At 43.5% G+C, this 16,342-nt stretch overlaps 1 protein-coding gene across 5 annotated transcripts in view; it reads right to left on the bottom strand.

Annotated features, from left to right (window-relative positions):
- Nucleotides 1-16,342, bottom strand: part of LOC123995404 (ryanodine receptor 3-like) — a 295,285-nt gene that overhangs the window by 147,315 nt on the left and 131,628 nt on the right. For all 5 annotated transcript variants that reach the window (XM_046298980.1, XM_046298984.1, XM_046298981.1 and 2 more), the window contains 7 exons: nt 15,648-15,751; nt 12,193-12,276; nt 10,308-10,467; nt 9,054-9,198; nt 8,463-8,668; nt 7,033-7,207; nt 5,956-6,164 (listed from right to left, as the gene is read on the bottom strand). In XM_046298980.1, the coding sequence (XP_046154936.1) occupies nt 5,956-6,164; nt 7,033-7,207; nt 8,463-8,668; nt 9,054-9,198; nt 10,308-10,467; nt 12,193-12,276; nt 15,648-15,751 (1,083 nt within the window). The remainder of the gene's footprint in view (nt 1-5,955; nt 6,165-7,032; nt 7,208-8,462; nt 8,669-9,053; nt 9,199-10,307; nt 10,468-12,192; nt 12,277-15,647; nt 15,752-16,342) is intronic.

The raw sequence follows: 16,342 nt of genomic DNA, 5'->3' as shown, positions 1-16,342 counted from the left end.
ATTCAGAGAGGAGGAGCAGTCACATTCAGAGAGGAGGAGCAGTCACATTCAGAGAGGGCGAGCAGTCACATTCAGAGAGGAGGATCAGTCACAATCACATTCAGAGAGGAGGAGCAGTCACAATCACATTCAGACAGGAGGAGCAGTCATAATCACATTCAGAGAGGAGGAGCAGTCACAATCACATTCAGAGAGGAGGAGCAGTCACAATCACATTCAGAGAGGAGGAGCAGTCATAATCACATTCAGAGAGGAGGAGCAGTCATAATCACATTCAGACAGGAGGAGCAGTCACAATCACATTCAGAGAGGAGGAGCAGTCACAATCACATTCAGAGAGGAGGAGCAGTCACAATCACATTCAGAGAGGAGGAGCAGTCACAATCACATTCAGACAGGAGGAGCAGTCACAATCACATTCAGAGAGGAGGAGCAGTCACAATCACATTCAGAGAGGAGGATCAATCACATTCAGAGAGGAGGAGCAGTCACATTCAGAGAGGAGGAGCAGTCATAATCACATTCAGAGAGGAGGAGCAGTCACAATCACATTCAGAGAGGAGGAGCAGTCACATTCAGAGAGGAGGATCAGTCACAATCACATTCAGAGAGGAGGAGCAGTCACAATCACATTCAGACAGGAGGAGCAGTCACAATCACATTCAGAGAGGAGGAGCAGTCACAATCACATTCAGACAGGAGGAGCAGTCACAATCACATTCAGAGAGGAGGAGCAGTCACAATCACATTCAGAGAGGAGGAGGAGTCATAATCACATTCAGAGAGGAGGAGCAGTCACATTCAGAGAGGAGGAGCAGTCACATTCAGAGAGGAGGAGCAGTCACATTCAGAGAGGAGGAGCAGTCACATTCAGAGAGGACGAGCAGTCACATTCAGAGAGGAGGATCAGTCACAATCACATTCAGAGAGGAGGAGCAGTCACAATCACATTCAGACAGGAGGAGCAGTCATAATCACATTCAGACAGGAGGAGCAGTCACAATCACATTCAGAGAGGAGGAGCAGTCACAATCACATTCAGAGAGGAGGAGCAGTCATAATCACATTCAGAGAGGAGGAGCAGTCATAATCACATTCAGACAGGAGGAGCAGTCACAATCACATTCAGAGAGGAGGAGCAGTCACAATCACATTCAGAGAGGAGGAGCAGTCACAATCACATTCAGAGAGGAGGAGCAGTCACAATCACATTCAGACAGGAGGAGCAGTCACAATCACATTCAGAGAGGAGGAGCAGTCACAATCACATTCAGACAGGAGGAGCAGTCACAATCACATTCAGAGAGGAGGAGCAGTCACAATCACATTCAGACAGGAGGAGCAGTCACAATCACATTCAGAGAGGACGAGCAGTCACAATCACATTCAGAGAGGAGGAGCAGTCACAATCACATTCAGAGAGGAGGAGGAGTCATAATCACATTCAGAGAGGAGGAGCAGTCACATTCAGAGAGGAGGAGCAGTCACATTCAGAGAGGAGGAGCAGTCACATTCAGAGAGGAGGAGCAGTCACATTCAGAGAGGACGAGCAGTCACATTCAGAGAGGAGGATCAGTCACAATCACATTCAGAGAGGAGGAGCAGTCACAATCACATTCAGACAGGAGGAGCAGTCATAATCACATTCAGACAGGAGGAGCAGTCACAATCACATTCAGAGAGGAGGAGCAGTCACAATCACATTCAGAGAGGAGGAGCAGTCACAATCACATTCAGAGAGGAGGAGCAGTCACAATCACATTCAGACAGGAGGAGCAGTCACAATCACATTCAGAGAGGAGGAGCAGTCACAATCACATTCAGAGAGGAGGATCAATCACATTCAGAGAGGAGGAGCAGTCACATTCAGAGAGGAGGAGCAGTCATAATCACATTCAGAGAGGAGGAGCAGTCACAATCACATTCAGAGAGGAGGAGCAGTCACATTCAGAGAGGAGGATCAGTCACAATCACATTCAGAGAGGAGGAGCAGTCACAATCACATTCAGACAGGAGGAGCAGTCACAATCACATTCAGAGAGGAGGAGCAGTCACAATCACATTCAGACAGGAGGAGCAGTCACAATCACATTCAGAGAGGACGAGCAGTCACAATCACATTCAGAGAGGAGGAGCAGTCACAATCACATTCAGAGAGGAGGAGGAGTCATAATCACATTCAGAGAGGAGGAGCAGTCACATTCAGAGAGGAGGAGCAGTCACATTCAGAGAGGAGGAGCAGTCACATTCAGAGAGGAGGAGCAGTCACATTCAGAGAGGACGAGCAGTCACATTCAGAGAGGAGGATCAGTCACAATCACATTCAGAGAGGAGGAGCAGTCACAATCACATTCAGACAGGAGGAGCAGTCATAATCACATTCAGAGAGGAGGAGCAGTCACAATCACATTCAGAGAGGAGGAGCAGTCACAATCACATTCAGAGAGGAGGAGCAGTCATAATCACATTCAGAGAGGAGGAGCAGTCATAATCACATTCAGACAGGAGGAGCAGTCACAATCACATTCAGAGAGGAGGAGCAGTCACAATCACATTCAGAGAGGAGGAGCAGTCACAATCACATTCAGAGAGGAGGAGCAGTCACAATCACATTCAGACAGGAGGAGCAGTCACAATCACATTCAGAGAGGAGGAGCAGTCACAATCACATTCAGACAGGAGGAGCAGTCACAATCACATTCAGAGAGGAGGAGCAGTCACAATCACATTCAGACAGGAGGAGCAGTCACAATCACATTCAGAGAGGAGGAGCAGTCACAATCACATTCAGAGAGGAGGAGGAGTCATAATCACATTCAGAGAGGAGGAGCAGTCACATTCAGAGAGGAGGAGCAGTCACATTCAGAGAGGAGGAGCAGTCACATTCAGAGAGGAGGAGCAGTCACATTCAGAGAGGACGAGCAGTCACATTCAGAGAGGAGGATCAGTCACAATCACATTCAGAGAGGAGGAGCAGTCACAATCACATTCAGACAGGAGGAGCAGTCATAATCACATTCAGACAGGAGGAGCAGTCACAATCACATTCAGAGAGGAGGAGCAGTCACAATCACATTCAGAGAGGAGGAGCAGTCATAATCACATTCAGAGAGGAGGAGCAGTCATAATCACATTCAGACAGGAGGAGCAGTCACAATCACATTCAGAGAGGAGGAGCAGTCACAATCACATTCAGAGAGGAGGAGCAGTCACAATCACATTCAGAGAGGAGGAGCAGTCACAATCACATTCAGACAGGAGGAGCAGTCACAATCACATTCAGAGAGGAGGAGCAGTCACAATCACATTCAGACAGGAGGAGCAGTCACAATCACATTCAGAGAGGAGGAGCAGTCACAATCACATTCAGACAGGAGGAGCAGTCACAATCACATTCAGAGAGGACGAGCAGTCACAATCACATTCAGAGAGGAGGAGCAGTCACAATCACATTCAGAGAGGAGGAGGAGTCATAATCACATTCAGAGAGGAGGAGCAGTCACATTCAGAGAGGAGGAGCAGTCACATTCAGAGAGGAGGAGCAGTCACATTCAGAGAGGAGGAGCAGTCACATTCAGAGAGGACGAGCAGTCACATTCAGAGAGGAGGATCAGTCACAATCACATTCAGAGAGGAGGAGCAGTCACAATCACATTCAGACAGGAGGAGCAGTCATAATCACATTCAGACAGGAGGAGCAGTCACAATCACATTCAGAGAGGAGGAGCAGTCACAATCACATTCAGAGAGGAGGAGCAGTCACAATCACATTCAGAGAGGAGGAGCAGTCACAATCACATTCAGACAGGAGGAGCAGTCACAATCACATTCAGAGAGGAGGAGCAGTCACAATCACATTCAGAGAGGAGGATCAATCACATTCAGAGAGGAGGAGCAGTCACATTCAGAGAGGAGGAGCAGTCATAATCACATTCAGAGAGGAGGAGCAGTCACAATCACATTCAGAGAGGAGGAGCAGTCACATTCAGAGAGGAGGATCAGTCACAATCACATTCAGAGAGGAGGAGCAGTCACAATCACATTCAGACAGGAGGAGCAGTCACAATCACATTCAGAGAGGAGGAGCAGTCACAATCACATTCAGACAGGAGGAGCAGTCACAATCACATTCAGAGAGGACGAGCAGTCACAATCACATTCAGAGAGGAGGAGCAGTCACAATCACATTCAGAGAGGAGGAGGAGTCATAATCACATTCAGAGAGGAGGAGCAGTCACATTCAGAGAGGAGGAGCAGTCACATTCAGAGAGGAGGAGCAGTCACATTCAGAGAGGAGGAGCAGTCACATTCAGAGAGGACGAGCAGTCACATTCAGAGAGGAGGATCAGTCACAATCACATTCAGAGAGGAGGAGCAGTCACAATCACATTCAGACAGGAGGAGCAGTCATAATCACATTCAGAGAGGAGGAGCAGTCACAATCACATTCAGAGAGGAGGAGCAGTCACAATCACATTCAGAGAGGAGGAGCAGTCATAATCACATTCAGAGAGGAGGAGCAGTCATAATCACATTCAGACAGGAGGAGCAGTCACAATCACATTCAGAGAGGAGGAGCAGTCACAATCACATTCAGAGAGGAGGAGCAGTCACAATCACATTCAGAGAGGAGGAGCAGTCACAATCACATTCAGACAGGAGGAGCAGTCACAATCACATTCAGAGAGGAGGAGCAGTCACAATCACATTCAGACAGGAGGAGCAGTCACAATCACATTCAGAGAGGAGGAGCAGTCACAATCACATTCAGACAGGAGGAGCAGTCACAATCACATTCAGAGAGGACGAGCAGTCACAATCACATTCAGAGAGGAGGAGCAGTCACAATCACATTCAGAGAGGAGGAGGAGTCATAATCACATTCAGAGAGGAGGAGCAGTCACATTCAGAGAGGAGGAGCAGTCACATTCAGAGAGGAGGAGCAGTCACATTCAGAGAGGAGGAGCAGTCACATTCAGAGAGGACGAGCAGTCACATTCAGAGAGGAGGATCAGTCACAATCACATTCAGAGAGGAGGAGCAGTCACAATCACATTCAGACAGGAGGAGCAGTCATAATCACATTCAGAGAGGAGGAGCAGTCACAATCACATTCAGAGAGGAGGAGCAGTCACAATCACATTCAGAGAGGAGGAGCAGTCATAATCACATTCAGAGAGGAGGAGCAGTCATAATCACATTCAGAGAGGAGGAGCAGTCATAATCACATTCAGAGAGGAGGAGCAGTCATAATCACATTCAGAGAGGAGGAGCAGTCATAATCACATTCAGAGAGGAGGAGCAGTCATAATCACATTCAGAGAGGAGGAGCAGTCACAATCACATTCAGACAGGAGGAGCAGTCACAATAAGAGAGGAGGAGCAGTCACATTCAGAGAGGAGGAGCAGTCACAATCACATTCAGAGAGGAGGAGCAGTCACAATAACATTCAGAGAGGAAGGGCAGTCACATTCAGAGAGGAAGATCAGTAACATTCAGAGAGGAAGGGCAGTCCCATTCAGAGAGGAAGATCAGTCACATTCAGAGAGGAAGATCAGTCACATTCAGAGAGGAAGATCAGTCACATTCAGAGAGGAAGATCAGTCACATTCAGAGAGGAAGATCAGTCACATTCAGAGAGGAAGATCAGTCACATTCAGAGAGGAAGGGCAGTCACATTCAGAGAGGAAGATCAGTCACATTCAGAGAGGAAGATCAGTCACATTCAGAGAGGAAGATCAGTCACATTCAGAGAGGAAGATCAGTCACAATCACATTCAGAGGGGAGAAGCAGTCATATTCATATGGAGAAGAGAATGTTTAGCACTCAGAACCAGGTAGGGAACTTTGTTTGTCACTAGCCAAACTGATTTGCCTCAAGATGTCAGGCTTTAGTGGAGATTATTCAACATCAGGCCCCTGGGTAATCAGGCCACTAAATATTAAAACGGTACCTCGATGTGGTTGTGGTCCTTGGGGATGTTGACGAAGGTAGGCAGGCGTTTGCTGAACCACATGGTGACCTCTCTGTTCATGTTGACAGCGAAGGGTTCGAAGCCCTCCTGCAGGCCACACATGGTGTAATACTTAAAGCTGCTGGCGTCCTTCCCCAGGTTCATACGGCCAATCTCAGACTGGGCCAGACAACACACTGGGATGAAGCCTGGAGGAATTAGAGGTCATAGGTTAGAGGTTTATCTGGGACTGGGCCAGACAACACACTGGGATGAAGCCTGGAAATCATAGATGTCAGAGGTTAGAGGTTAACGTATGTTTCTGGAAAGGAACTAATCTGATGCCTCAACCCAAAAGCAATTAACTTCGCAAAAATACCCATTATTTGGAAAGCATTCTGTTACACCACACTCCCTAGATTCTAGAATATCGGAGAAGGAACTTCATTTGGAACACAGAAATCGATATGATTTACATGAAGTACATTTACATTTCCTCCAACAGCAACACCAGAAATGACTGATTTCCCCATTGCTTTGCGGATTTATGTTTCACATGCTCTGCATCGCCGTTTTCTAAGAAAAGAGATTCAAAACTCGAGAGTACCTTTCTGGTAAAGCACATTTTGAATACATGGATAAATAAACACATTTCACAATGCAAAGCCAATTTATGTGAAAACGGACAATAAAACAGTTTATTTTATATTGATGAATACATGAAGTTAGTTTAGGAAGGATGAACCTCAATCTCCAATTTTCCTAGAGGAAAAATGAGACTATACAATCTTCCAAGTTAAGACTAAGGAATGAAAAATATAAACTTACCATTGTCTGTCTGGAAGTCAACTAAGCAGTGCTCTGATCCCTTGTAAAGATAAACTCACCATCATCTGTCTGGAAGTCATAGGTCTGGAAGTCAACTAAGCAGAACTCGGATCCCTTCTAAAGATAAACTCACCATCAGCTGTCTCGAAGTCAACGAATCAGAGCTCGGATCCCTTGTAAAGAAACTCACCATCATCTGTCTGGAAGTCAACTAAGCAAAGCTCAGATCCCTTCTAAAGATAAACTCACCATCATCTGTCTCGAAGTCAACGAAGCAGAGCTCAGATCCCTTGTTAGTGATGAGTAGCTCTCCATTGAGGGTGAAGACCATAGACTTGTCCTCCATGTTGATCATGCAGCCCACCACATCTCCCTTGTTCCATGACTGGCCGAAGAAACGCGCACCCATGTGCATTCGACGGCCCTGGAGGAACAAACAACAACACGTATTACTAACAACAACACGTGTTACTAACCCTAATGTAATATTCACCACTAAAACGTAAAGTTGATCAAGTGTACGATAATTTGCCTTGATACATGGCATACCATTTTTGGGAGATTTAGCCTATTTGTTGTTTGGCAACAATATAACATTGCTGAATGCAGAATCAGTTAGGCCAGGTCTATACGTACATGATGATAAACGTAAACACTCAGCCACAACAAAGTTACAGACGTCCTTCCTAACTCAGTTGCCGGAGAGAAGGGAAACCGCTCAGGGAATATTTTATTCTCTACAGGCTTCCTTCTTTTCACTCTATCATTTAGCCTCGCTTTGGGGTTATCTACAATGTTGTTGATCTATCCTCAGTTTTCTCCTATCACAGCCATTAAACTGGTGAAATCCCTGAGTAGTTTCTTTCCTCTCCGGCAACTGAGTTAAGAATGCCTAATTCTTTGTAGTGGATGGGTGTATTGATACACATTCCAAAGTGTAATTAATAACTTCACCATTCTCAAAGGGATATTCAATGTTTGCTTTTTAAATTTTATTTCTACCCATCAACCAATAGGTGCCCTTTGCGAGGCTTTGGAAAAACTCCCAGGTCTTTGTGGTTGAATCTGTGTTTGAAATTCGCTGCTTGACTGAGGGACCTTACAGAAAATTGTATGTGTGGGGTACAAAGATTAGGTAGTCATTAAAACATAATGTTAATATTATTCAAATCAAATCAAATGTATTTATATAGCCCTTCGTACATCAGCTGATATCTCAAAGTGCTTTACAGAAACCCAGTCTAAAACCCCAAACAGCAAGCAATGCAGGTGTAGAAGCACGCTGCCCACAGAGTGAGTCCATGCAACGTATTATGTGACTTGTTAAGCACATTTTCACTCACTGAACTTATTTAGGCTTGCCATAACAAAGGAGTGGAATACTTATTGACTCAAGACATTTCAGCTTTTCATTTTGTATTCATTTGTAAAAATGTCACTTTGACATTATGGGGTATTGTGTGTGGCCAGTGACACAACATCGCAATTGAATCCATTTTAAATTCAAGCTGTAACACTACAAAATGTGAAAAGGTCAACGGGTTTGAATACTTTCTGAAGGCACTGTAGATTATGATAAACTTCAAACAGTATAAAAAGATAAGTTAACATAACATAAAAAGATAAGATAAAAACAGATAAGATATATTATATAAAGATACTAGGTGTTGTCTGTTTACCTTGTATCCATCAAAGACGTAGGCCTGGTCGTCCATGCCCAGGTCAAAGTCTGACCTACAGCCTGGTCTAGCCCAACCAACCCTCATGTCCCCTCCGGTCAGGGCCTCAAACTCAAAGTACCACTTCCCTGTCTTCACTGCATACGTCTGCTCCACGCGGAAGAACCGGACCGTCTCAATGCTCTGCCTCTCCACGATATGACAGGCTGGGGACACAAGGAAGAAGACATTCAACCAATGAAAATGCTAAAGACGCCCTCCACCTTTAAGTGTATATATGGGCCTAGCTCGAGAGATATCTTATAACTGTGGCAGAGAATTGAATCTGGCTCGAAGGACCATATCTATTGCAGTCAATTGAAGATTGACTGAAAAAGCATCCACAGAAATTACTTGGAAAAGGGGAGGGACATATTCAAGTGGGCAGTGATAAGGATTTCTTTATCTAACGGAATGAAAATGTACATTGATTGTGTAAAAAAGACACGTACCGGTTTGCTTGCCCCATGGCTTAGTTGCAGGATGGTACATGTGTATGACAAGATAACTTACTACCATACATTATATTGCTGCTTACAGTCCTCTACTCACCTTCCTGGTCTGGGGGGTCGATGTTGTAGCCATATCCCACCAGGGTCCTGATGGCCTCTCTCAGACTGTCTCTGTTAGACTTCTTGGTTCTCTCGTCTAGTAAAGCGTACGGCACCAGACGAGGGTTTCGCCTGCTCTTCACATCCTACAGAGAAATAACGACGACAACAACAAAAAATCAGCTCTGTCAGGGTTCTCTTGTTAAATGATGTTATATACCATCAACAACGGTATGTCACATGACAATCTGAATGCATAAAATGTATGCTATCAGAGCTACCAGAGCTATCAGAGCTATTCAGAGCTATCAGAGCTATCAGAGCTATTCAGAGCTATCAGAGCTATCAGAGCTATCAGAGCTATTCAGAGCTATTCAGAGCTATCAGAGCTATCAGAGCTATCAGAGCTATCAGAGCTATCAGAGCTATTCAGAGCTATCAGAGCTATCAGAGCTATCAGAGCTATCAGAGCTATCAGAGCTATCAGAGCTATGAGAGCTATCAGAGCTATCAGAGCTATTCAGAGCTATCGGAGCTATCAGAGCTATCAGAGCTATTCAGAGCAATCAGAGCTATTCAGAGCTATCAGAGCTATCAGAGCTATTCAGAGCTATCGGAGCTATCAGAGCTATTCAGAGCTATTCAGAGCTATCAGAGCTATCAGAGCTATTCAGAGCTATCAGAGCTATCAGAGCTATCAGAGCTATTCAGAGCTATCAGAGCTATCAGAGCTATCAGAGCTATTCAGAGCTATTCAGAGCTATCAGAGCTATCAGAGCTATTCAGAGCTATCAGAGCTATCAGAGCTATTCAGAGCTATCAGAGCTATTCAGAGCTATCAGAGCTATCAGAGCTATTCAGAGCTATTCAGAGCTATCAGAGCTATTCAGAGCTATTCAGAGCTATCAGAGCTATCAGAGCTATCAGAGCTATTCAGAGCTATCAGAGCTATCAGAGCTATTCAGAGCTATTCAGAGCTATCAGAGCTATCAGAGCTATTCAGAGCTATCAGAGCTATCAGAGCTATTCAGAGCTATTCAGAGCTATCAGAGCTATGAGAGCTATCAGAGCTATCAGAGCTATCAGAGCTATCAGAGCTATCAGAGCTATTCAGAGCTATCAGAGCTATCAGAGCTATTCAGAGCTATCAGAGATCTTATGCCTGACATTCATTCACTGGTCATGAGTTACTATGTATTTACATTGAATTACAGTTACAAACTGTGATGATAGAGAGCTGGGCCAAAACATGTACCTGCTGAATGCCGTAGGTCCATCCTTGTTTGATCCTGTCCTTGGCCCAAACGTTGTGAGCGTTCTCCGCCAGTTTATCTACCAGAACCTCATGACCAGCCGTCAGTTTCTCCTCAGAAAGATCCAGCGGAGTTGGCTTGTACCCGTTAGACATCACATAGCTACATAAATACACAGGATATAGCTGTTAGACATCACATAGCTACATAAATACACAGGATATAGCTGTTAGACATCACATAGCTACATAAATACACAGGATATAGCCATTAGACATCACATAGCTACATAAATACACAGGATATAGTTGTTAGACATCACATAGCTACATAAATACACAGGATATAGCCATTAGACATCACGCAGCAAGTTTGCGGACGACACAACAGTGGTAGGCTTGATTACCAACAACGATGAGACGGCCTACAGGGAGGAGGTGAGGGCCCTCGGAGTGTGGTGTCAGGAAAATAACCTCACACTCAACGTCAACAAAACTAAGGAGATGATTGTGGACTTCAGGAAACAGCAGAGGGAACACCCTCCTATCCACATCGATGGAACAGTAGTGGAGAGGGTAGCAAGTTTTAAGTTCCTCGGCATACACATCACAGACAAACTGAATTGGTCCACTCACACTGACAGCGTCGTGAAGAAGGCGCAGCAGCGCCTCTTCAACCTCAGGAGGCTGAAGAAATTCGGCTTGTCACCAAAAGCACTCACAAACTTCTACAGATGCACAATCGAGAGCATCCTGGCAGGCTGTATCACCGCCTGGTACGGCAACTTCTCCGCCCACAACCGTAAGGCTCTCCAGAGGGTAGTGAGGTCTGCACAACGCATCACCGGGGGAAAACTACCTGCCCTCCAGGACACCTACACCACCCGATGTTACAGGAAGGCCATAAAGATCATCAAGGACAACAACCACCCGAGCCACTGCCTGTTCACCCCGCTATCATCCAGAAGGCGAGGTCAGTACAGGTGCATCAAAGCTGGGACCGAGAGACTGAAAAACAGCTTCTATCTCAAGGCCATCAGACTGTTAAACAGCCACCACTAACATTGAGTGGCTGCTGCCAACACACTGACTCAACTCCAGCCACTTTAATAATGGGAATTGATGGGAAATGATGTAAAATATATCACTAGCCACTTTAAACAATGCTACCTAATATAATGTTTACATACCCTACATTATTCATCTCATATGTATACGTATATACTGTACTCTATATCATCTACTGCATCTTTATGTAATACATGTATCACTAGCCACTTTAACTATGCCACTTTGTTTACATACTCATCTCATATGTATATACTGTACTCGATACATCTACTGTATCTTGCCTATGCCGCTCTGTACCATCACTCATTCATATATCTTTATGTACATATTCTTTATCCCCTTACACTTGTGTGTATAAGACAGTAGTTTTGGGATTGTTAGTTAGATTACTTGTTGGTTATTAGTGCGTTGTCGGAACTAGAAGCACAAGCATTTCGCTACACTTGCATTAACATCTGCTAACCATGTGTATGTGACAAATAAAATTGGATTTGATTTGAGCTACATAAATACACAGGATATAGTCATTAGACATCACATAGCTACATAAATACACAGGACAATAATAGGGTAACACAGTAGAAAGAAGCATTGAAGGAAAGTCTTCTTAGCCTCAAATGTAGAGTTGTATAAGTGTCTCCAAGCCCAAGACAGTGTTCCTCTGATTTCCTAATGTCGCTCGTATCACATTGTTTTGTTGACTGGTCATAATGACTTACACTGGGTACATGTCTCCCCTAGAAACGACTGCGGGGTTGTATTACTGTATCTCATAATCAATCAATGAATCAATACTAGTAAAAACCACATGACTTACTCTTTGGGCAGTTTGACTTTCTTCAGATCATCCTCGGCATTAACGTTGGTCTGTGTCACATGACATCCCAATGCCAACAGGGTCCTGAGATACACAGAGAGCGACAGGGAACAGGAGTTACCGCTTTCAATGAATTACCCATCATCCTCCTCTTTGTTCTATACACTCTTTCTAATGTAGACATTCGTCAGGTCCACAGACACCTCCGTGAGGTGGAGGGGCTCGTACCCTGACAGACAGACTTACACTCAGCCCAGGTGACATCACAACACCTGTACTCACCTGGCACTATTCTGCACCATTTATATTCCACATTACTGTTTCATGAGATCGTCACCAGTAACTTTTTTTAAATGTATTTGTTTTGTATTGTATTGATTGTATAACATTTTATATTTTTAAAGGGGTAGATCAACTTTCATATTGCAGATAGATTGTAGCTTCGATCACTGTAATTGTCTGCATCATTTCCAAACCCACAATATATCAAAACCTTACAAACGGTCAAAAACCTTACAAAGCCTGGAGGTGTGTTGGGTCATTGTCCTGTTGAAAAACAAATGATAGTCCCACTAAGCGCAAACCAGATGGGATGGCATATCGCTGCCAAATCCTGTGGTAGCCATGCTACTTAAGGGTGCCTTGAATTCTAAATAAATCACTGACAGTGTCACCAGCAAAGCACCCCCCACCATCACACCTCCTCCTCCATGCTTCATGGTGGGAACCACACACGCGGAGATCATCCATTCATCTACTCTGCGTCTCACAAAGACACGGCGGTTGGAAACAAAAATCTCAAATTTGGACCTTGTCACAACACAACTGATTGTCTCAAATGCTTAAAGAAGGAAAGAAATTCCACAAATTAATTTTTAAAGAGGCACACCTGTTAATTAAAATGCATTCCAGGTGTATACCTCATGAAGCTGGTTGAGAGAATGCCAAGAGTTTGCAAAGCTGTCATCAAGGCAAAGTGTGTCTACTTTGAAGAATCTCAAATATAAAATATATTTAGATTTGTTTACCACTTTTTTGGTTACTACGTGATTCCATATGTGTTATTTCATAGTTTTGATGTCTTCACCATGTGGAAAATGTGACAAATAGTAAAAATAAAGAAAGACCCTTGAATATATACATTACTAGTCAAAAGTTTGGACACACCTACTCATTCAAGGGTTTTTCGTTATTTTTACTATTTTCCTCATTGTAGAATAATATATATAAATAAATATATATATATAATTTATATGTATAAAATACATACATATAAATACATATACATATCTATAAAAAAATATATATTTTCCTTAATTACTTTATAACCCTGCCACCTCTCCCCTAATTGGATTACACTATTGAGCAACAATACTTAGGCTTCTACTTCCAGTTTATTCATACTATCTACATTTTACAGACAATCTATTACAATAGTTACATTTTATTTTTCTTCCTGTCCTTCTTCTAACCTCTCCCATCTATTGTTTTTACAATATTCTGAACCTATATACGTTTTACGGACACAGCGTGTTTTACATGAGTTATCTAGTTGTTATTATAAGGACACAGTGTGTTTTACATGAGTTATATTGTTGTTATTATAAGGATACAGCGTGTTTTACATGAGTTATCTAGTTGTTATTATAAGGACACAGTGTGTTTTACATGAGTTATCTTGTTGTTATTATAAGGACACAGTGTGTTTTACATGAGTTATCTTGTTGTTATTATAAGGACACAGTGTGTTTTACATGAGTTGTCTTGTTGTTATTATAAGGACACAGTGTGTTTTACATGAGTTATCTTGTTGTTATTATAAGGACACAGTGTGTTTTACATGAGTTATCTTGTTATTATTAGTCCCACCCTTCAGCTCCATTCAACCCCTCCCATCTGTCTCTTAACACCATCCAGTCCTTCAGCTCCATTCAACCCCTCCCATCTGTCTCTTAACACCATCCAGTCCTTCAGCTCCATTCAACCCCTCCCATCTGTCTCTTAACACCATCCAGTCCCTTCAGCTCCATTCAACCCCTCCCATCTGTCTCTTAACACCATCCAGTTCTTCAGCTCCATTCAACCCCTCCCATCTGTCTCTTAACACCATCCAGTCCTTCAGCTCCATTCAACCCCTCCCATCTGTCTCTTAACACCATCCAGTCCCTTCAGCTCCATTCAACCCCTCCCATCTGTCTCTTAACACCATCCAGTTCTTCAGCTCCATTCAACCCCTCCCATCTGTCTCTTAACACCATCCAGTCCTTCAGCTCCATTCAACCCCTCCCATCTGTCTCTTAACACCATCCAGTCCTTCAGCTCCATTCAACCCCTCCCATCTGTCTCTTAACACCATCCAGTCCTTCAGCTCCATTCAACCCCTCCCATCTGTCTCTTAAAACCATCCAGTTCTTCAGCTCCATTCAACCCCTCCCATCTGTCTCTTAACACCATCCAGTCCTTCAGCTCCATTCAACCCCTCCCATCTGTCTCTTAACACCATCCAGTCCTTCAGCTCCATTCAACCCCTCCCATCTGTCTCTTAACACCATCCATATTGGATTTCTATTTGCCATGTATTTTCCAACTGTGCTGTGATGCTTCACAAACGTTCTGAACCTTTCTATTCTCATCATTTCTACAGATGATAAATTAAAGATAATTTATCACCTTTATTTAACCAGGAAGGATAGTTGAGAACAAGTTCACACATACAACAACACAGAGTTACACACGGAATAAACAAACATATAACCAATGAATTAGTAGAAAAATTTGATATGCAGCAAATGTGCAAATGAGGTATTAGTATGAGTAAATACTGATTCACATGAGCTGCATCTGTGGGAGACACTTTACCACTCTCACTAGCTTTAAGCACCAGCTGTCAGAGCAGCTCACAGATCAATGAACCTGCACATTCTACCATTCCAGTGTTTAAATGCTATATTGTAATTACTTCTCCACCACGGCCTATTTATTGCCTTACCTCCCTCATCCTACCACATTTGCTGTATATCGACTTTTTCTACTGATTCTTTGGTTATATGTTTGTTTATTCCATGTGTAACTATGTGTTGTTGTTTGTGTAGAACTGCTTTGCTTTATCTTGGCCAGGTCGCACTTGCAAATGAGAACTTGTTCTCAACTATCCTTCCTGGTTAAATAAAGGTGAAATAAAGGCCAAGTATTCCACCTAAACAGGGAGTCATCATCTCCCCCTTGACAGCGTCATCACACAAGCATTCCTTATAAAGACATTTCCTGGTACGAAATGTATGAAACATCCTCTTAGTCAAACACATCTATCAATCAAAGATGTATGTGTGGAAGATGTAGGTACTGGAATGGCAGTTTGGTTGTCATCAGTGGCTTCTCTTTTCCCTGTAATTGGATGGAATGAGTCATGTGATACAGTATGCATATGTGTTTAGGATATTAGCCTAGCTACTCACTTTAGTGTTTCGCTAGACATCTGCAGGTTATAGTTCCTCTCAGTTTCAGGCAGCTTGGTGAAATCCACCAGGCAGGGGTGCTGCCTCTTGTTGTCATCTCGAACCTGAGGGAGAGAGGAGAGGTCATTTAGCACGGTCACGTCTGGACGCACAAACTGATATCACTCTCTGTCTGCAACCATTGACCAAAAAACTTCCAACGATGCATTTCATAACAACTAGAAGAAACTAGTAGAAACCTATATCACAGAAGCACTCTACAATATATATTCATCAAATATGCTAATGACAATAGGCTACGCAGGCTCGGCACAGAACAAGAGTCCTTACTAAGAAATGTATTCCGCTCTCTGTGTTTACTGAATCAGAGCAACACATTGTTGTACTGCTGCTTATCTGTATTTATCAAGGTTAACTGGAACATCTGTAGAGTAATAGAGCAAGAGAATATGCTACATTTAGTGGGGCCACTCAGACCTGGGTTCAAATACTATTTGAAATCATTTCAAATACTCTCTATGTGCTTGATTGAACTTGAATGGAACCAATAGAAAAGTCTCAAAAGTGCAGATCCCGCTCACCTGGAACTCAAGGCAAGCTAAAGCAAAAGCTCTGTGTTTGAAATATTTTGAATAGTATTTGAACCCAGGTATGTGGAGTTCACAGAGCGAAGGTAGCAACTTCACTGTATGGCT

Source organism: Oncorhynchus gorbuscha, linkage group LG14 (assembly GCF_021184085.1).
Source record: "Oncorhynchus gorbuscha isolate QuinsamMale2020 ecotype Even-year linkage group LG14, OgorEven_v1.0, whole genome shotgun sequence".
Lineage (NCBI taxonomy): Eukaryota > Metazoa > Chordata > Actinopteri > Salmoniformes > Salmonidae > Oncorhynchus > Oncorhynchus gorbuscha.
This window is presented reverse-complemented; position numbering and strand designations above follow the sequence as displayed.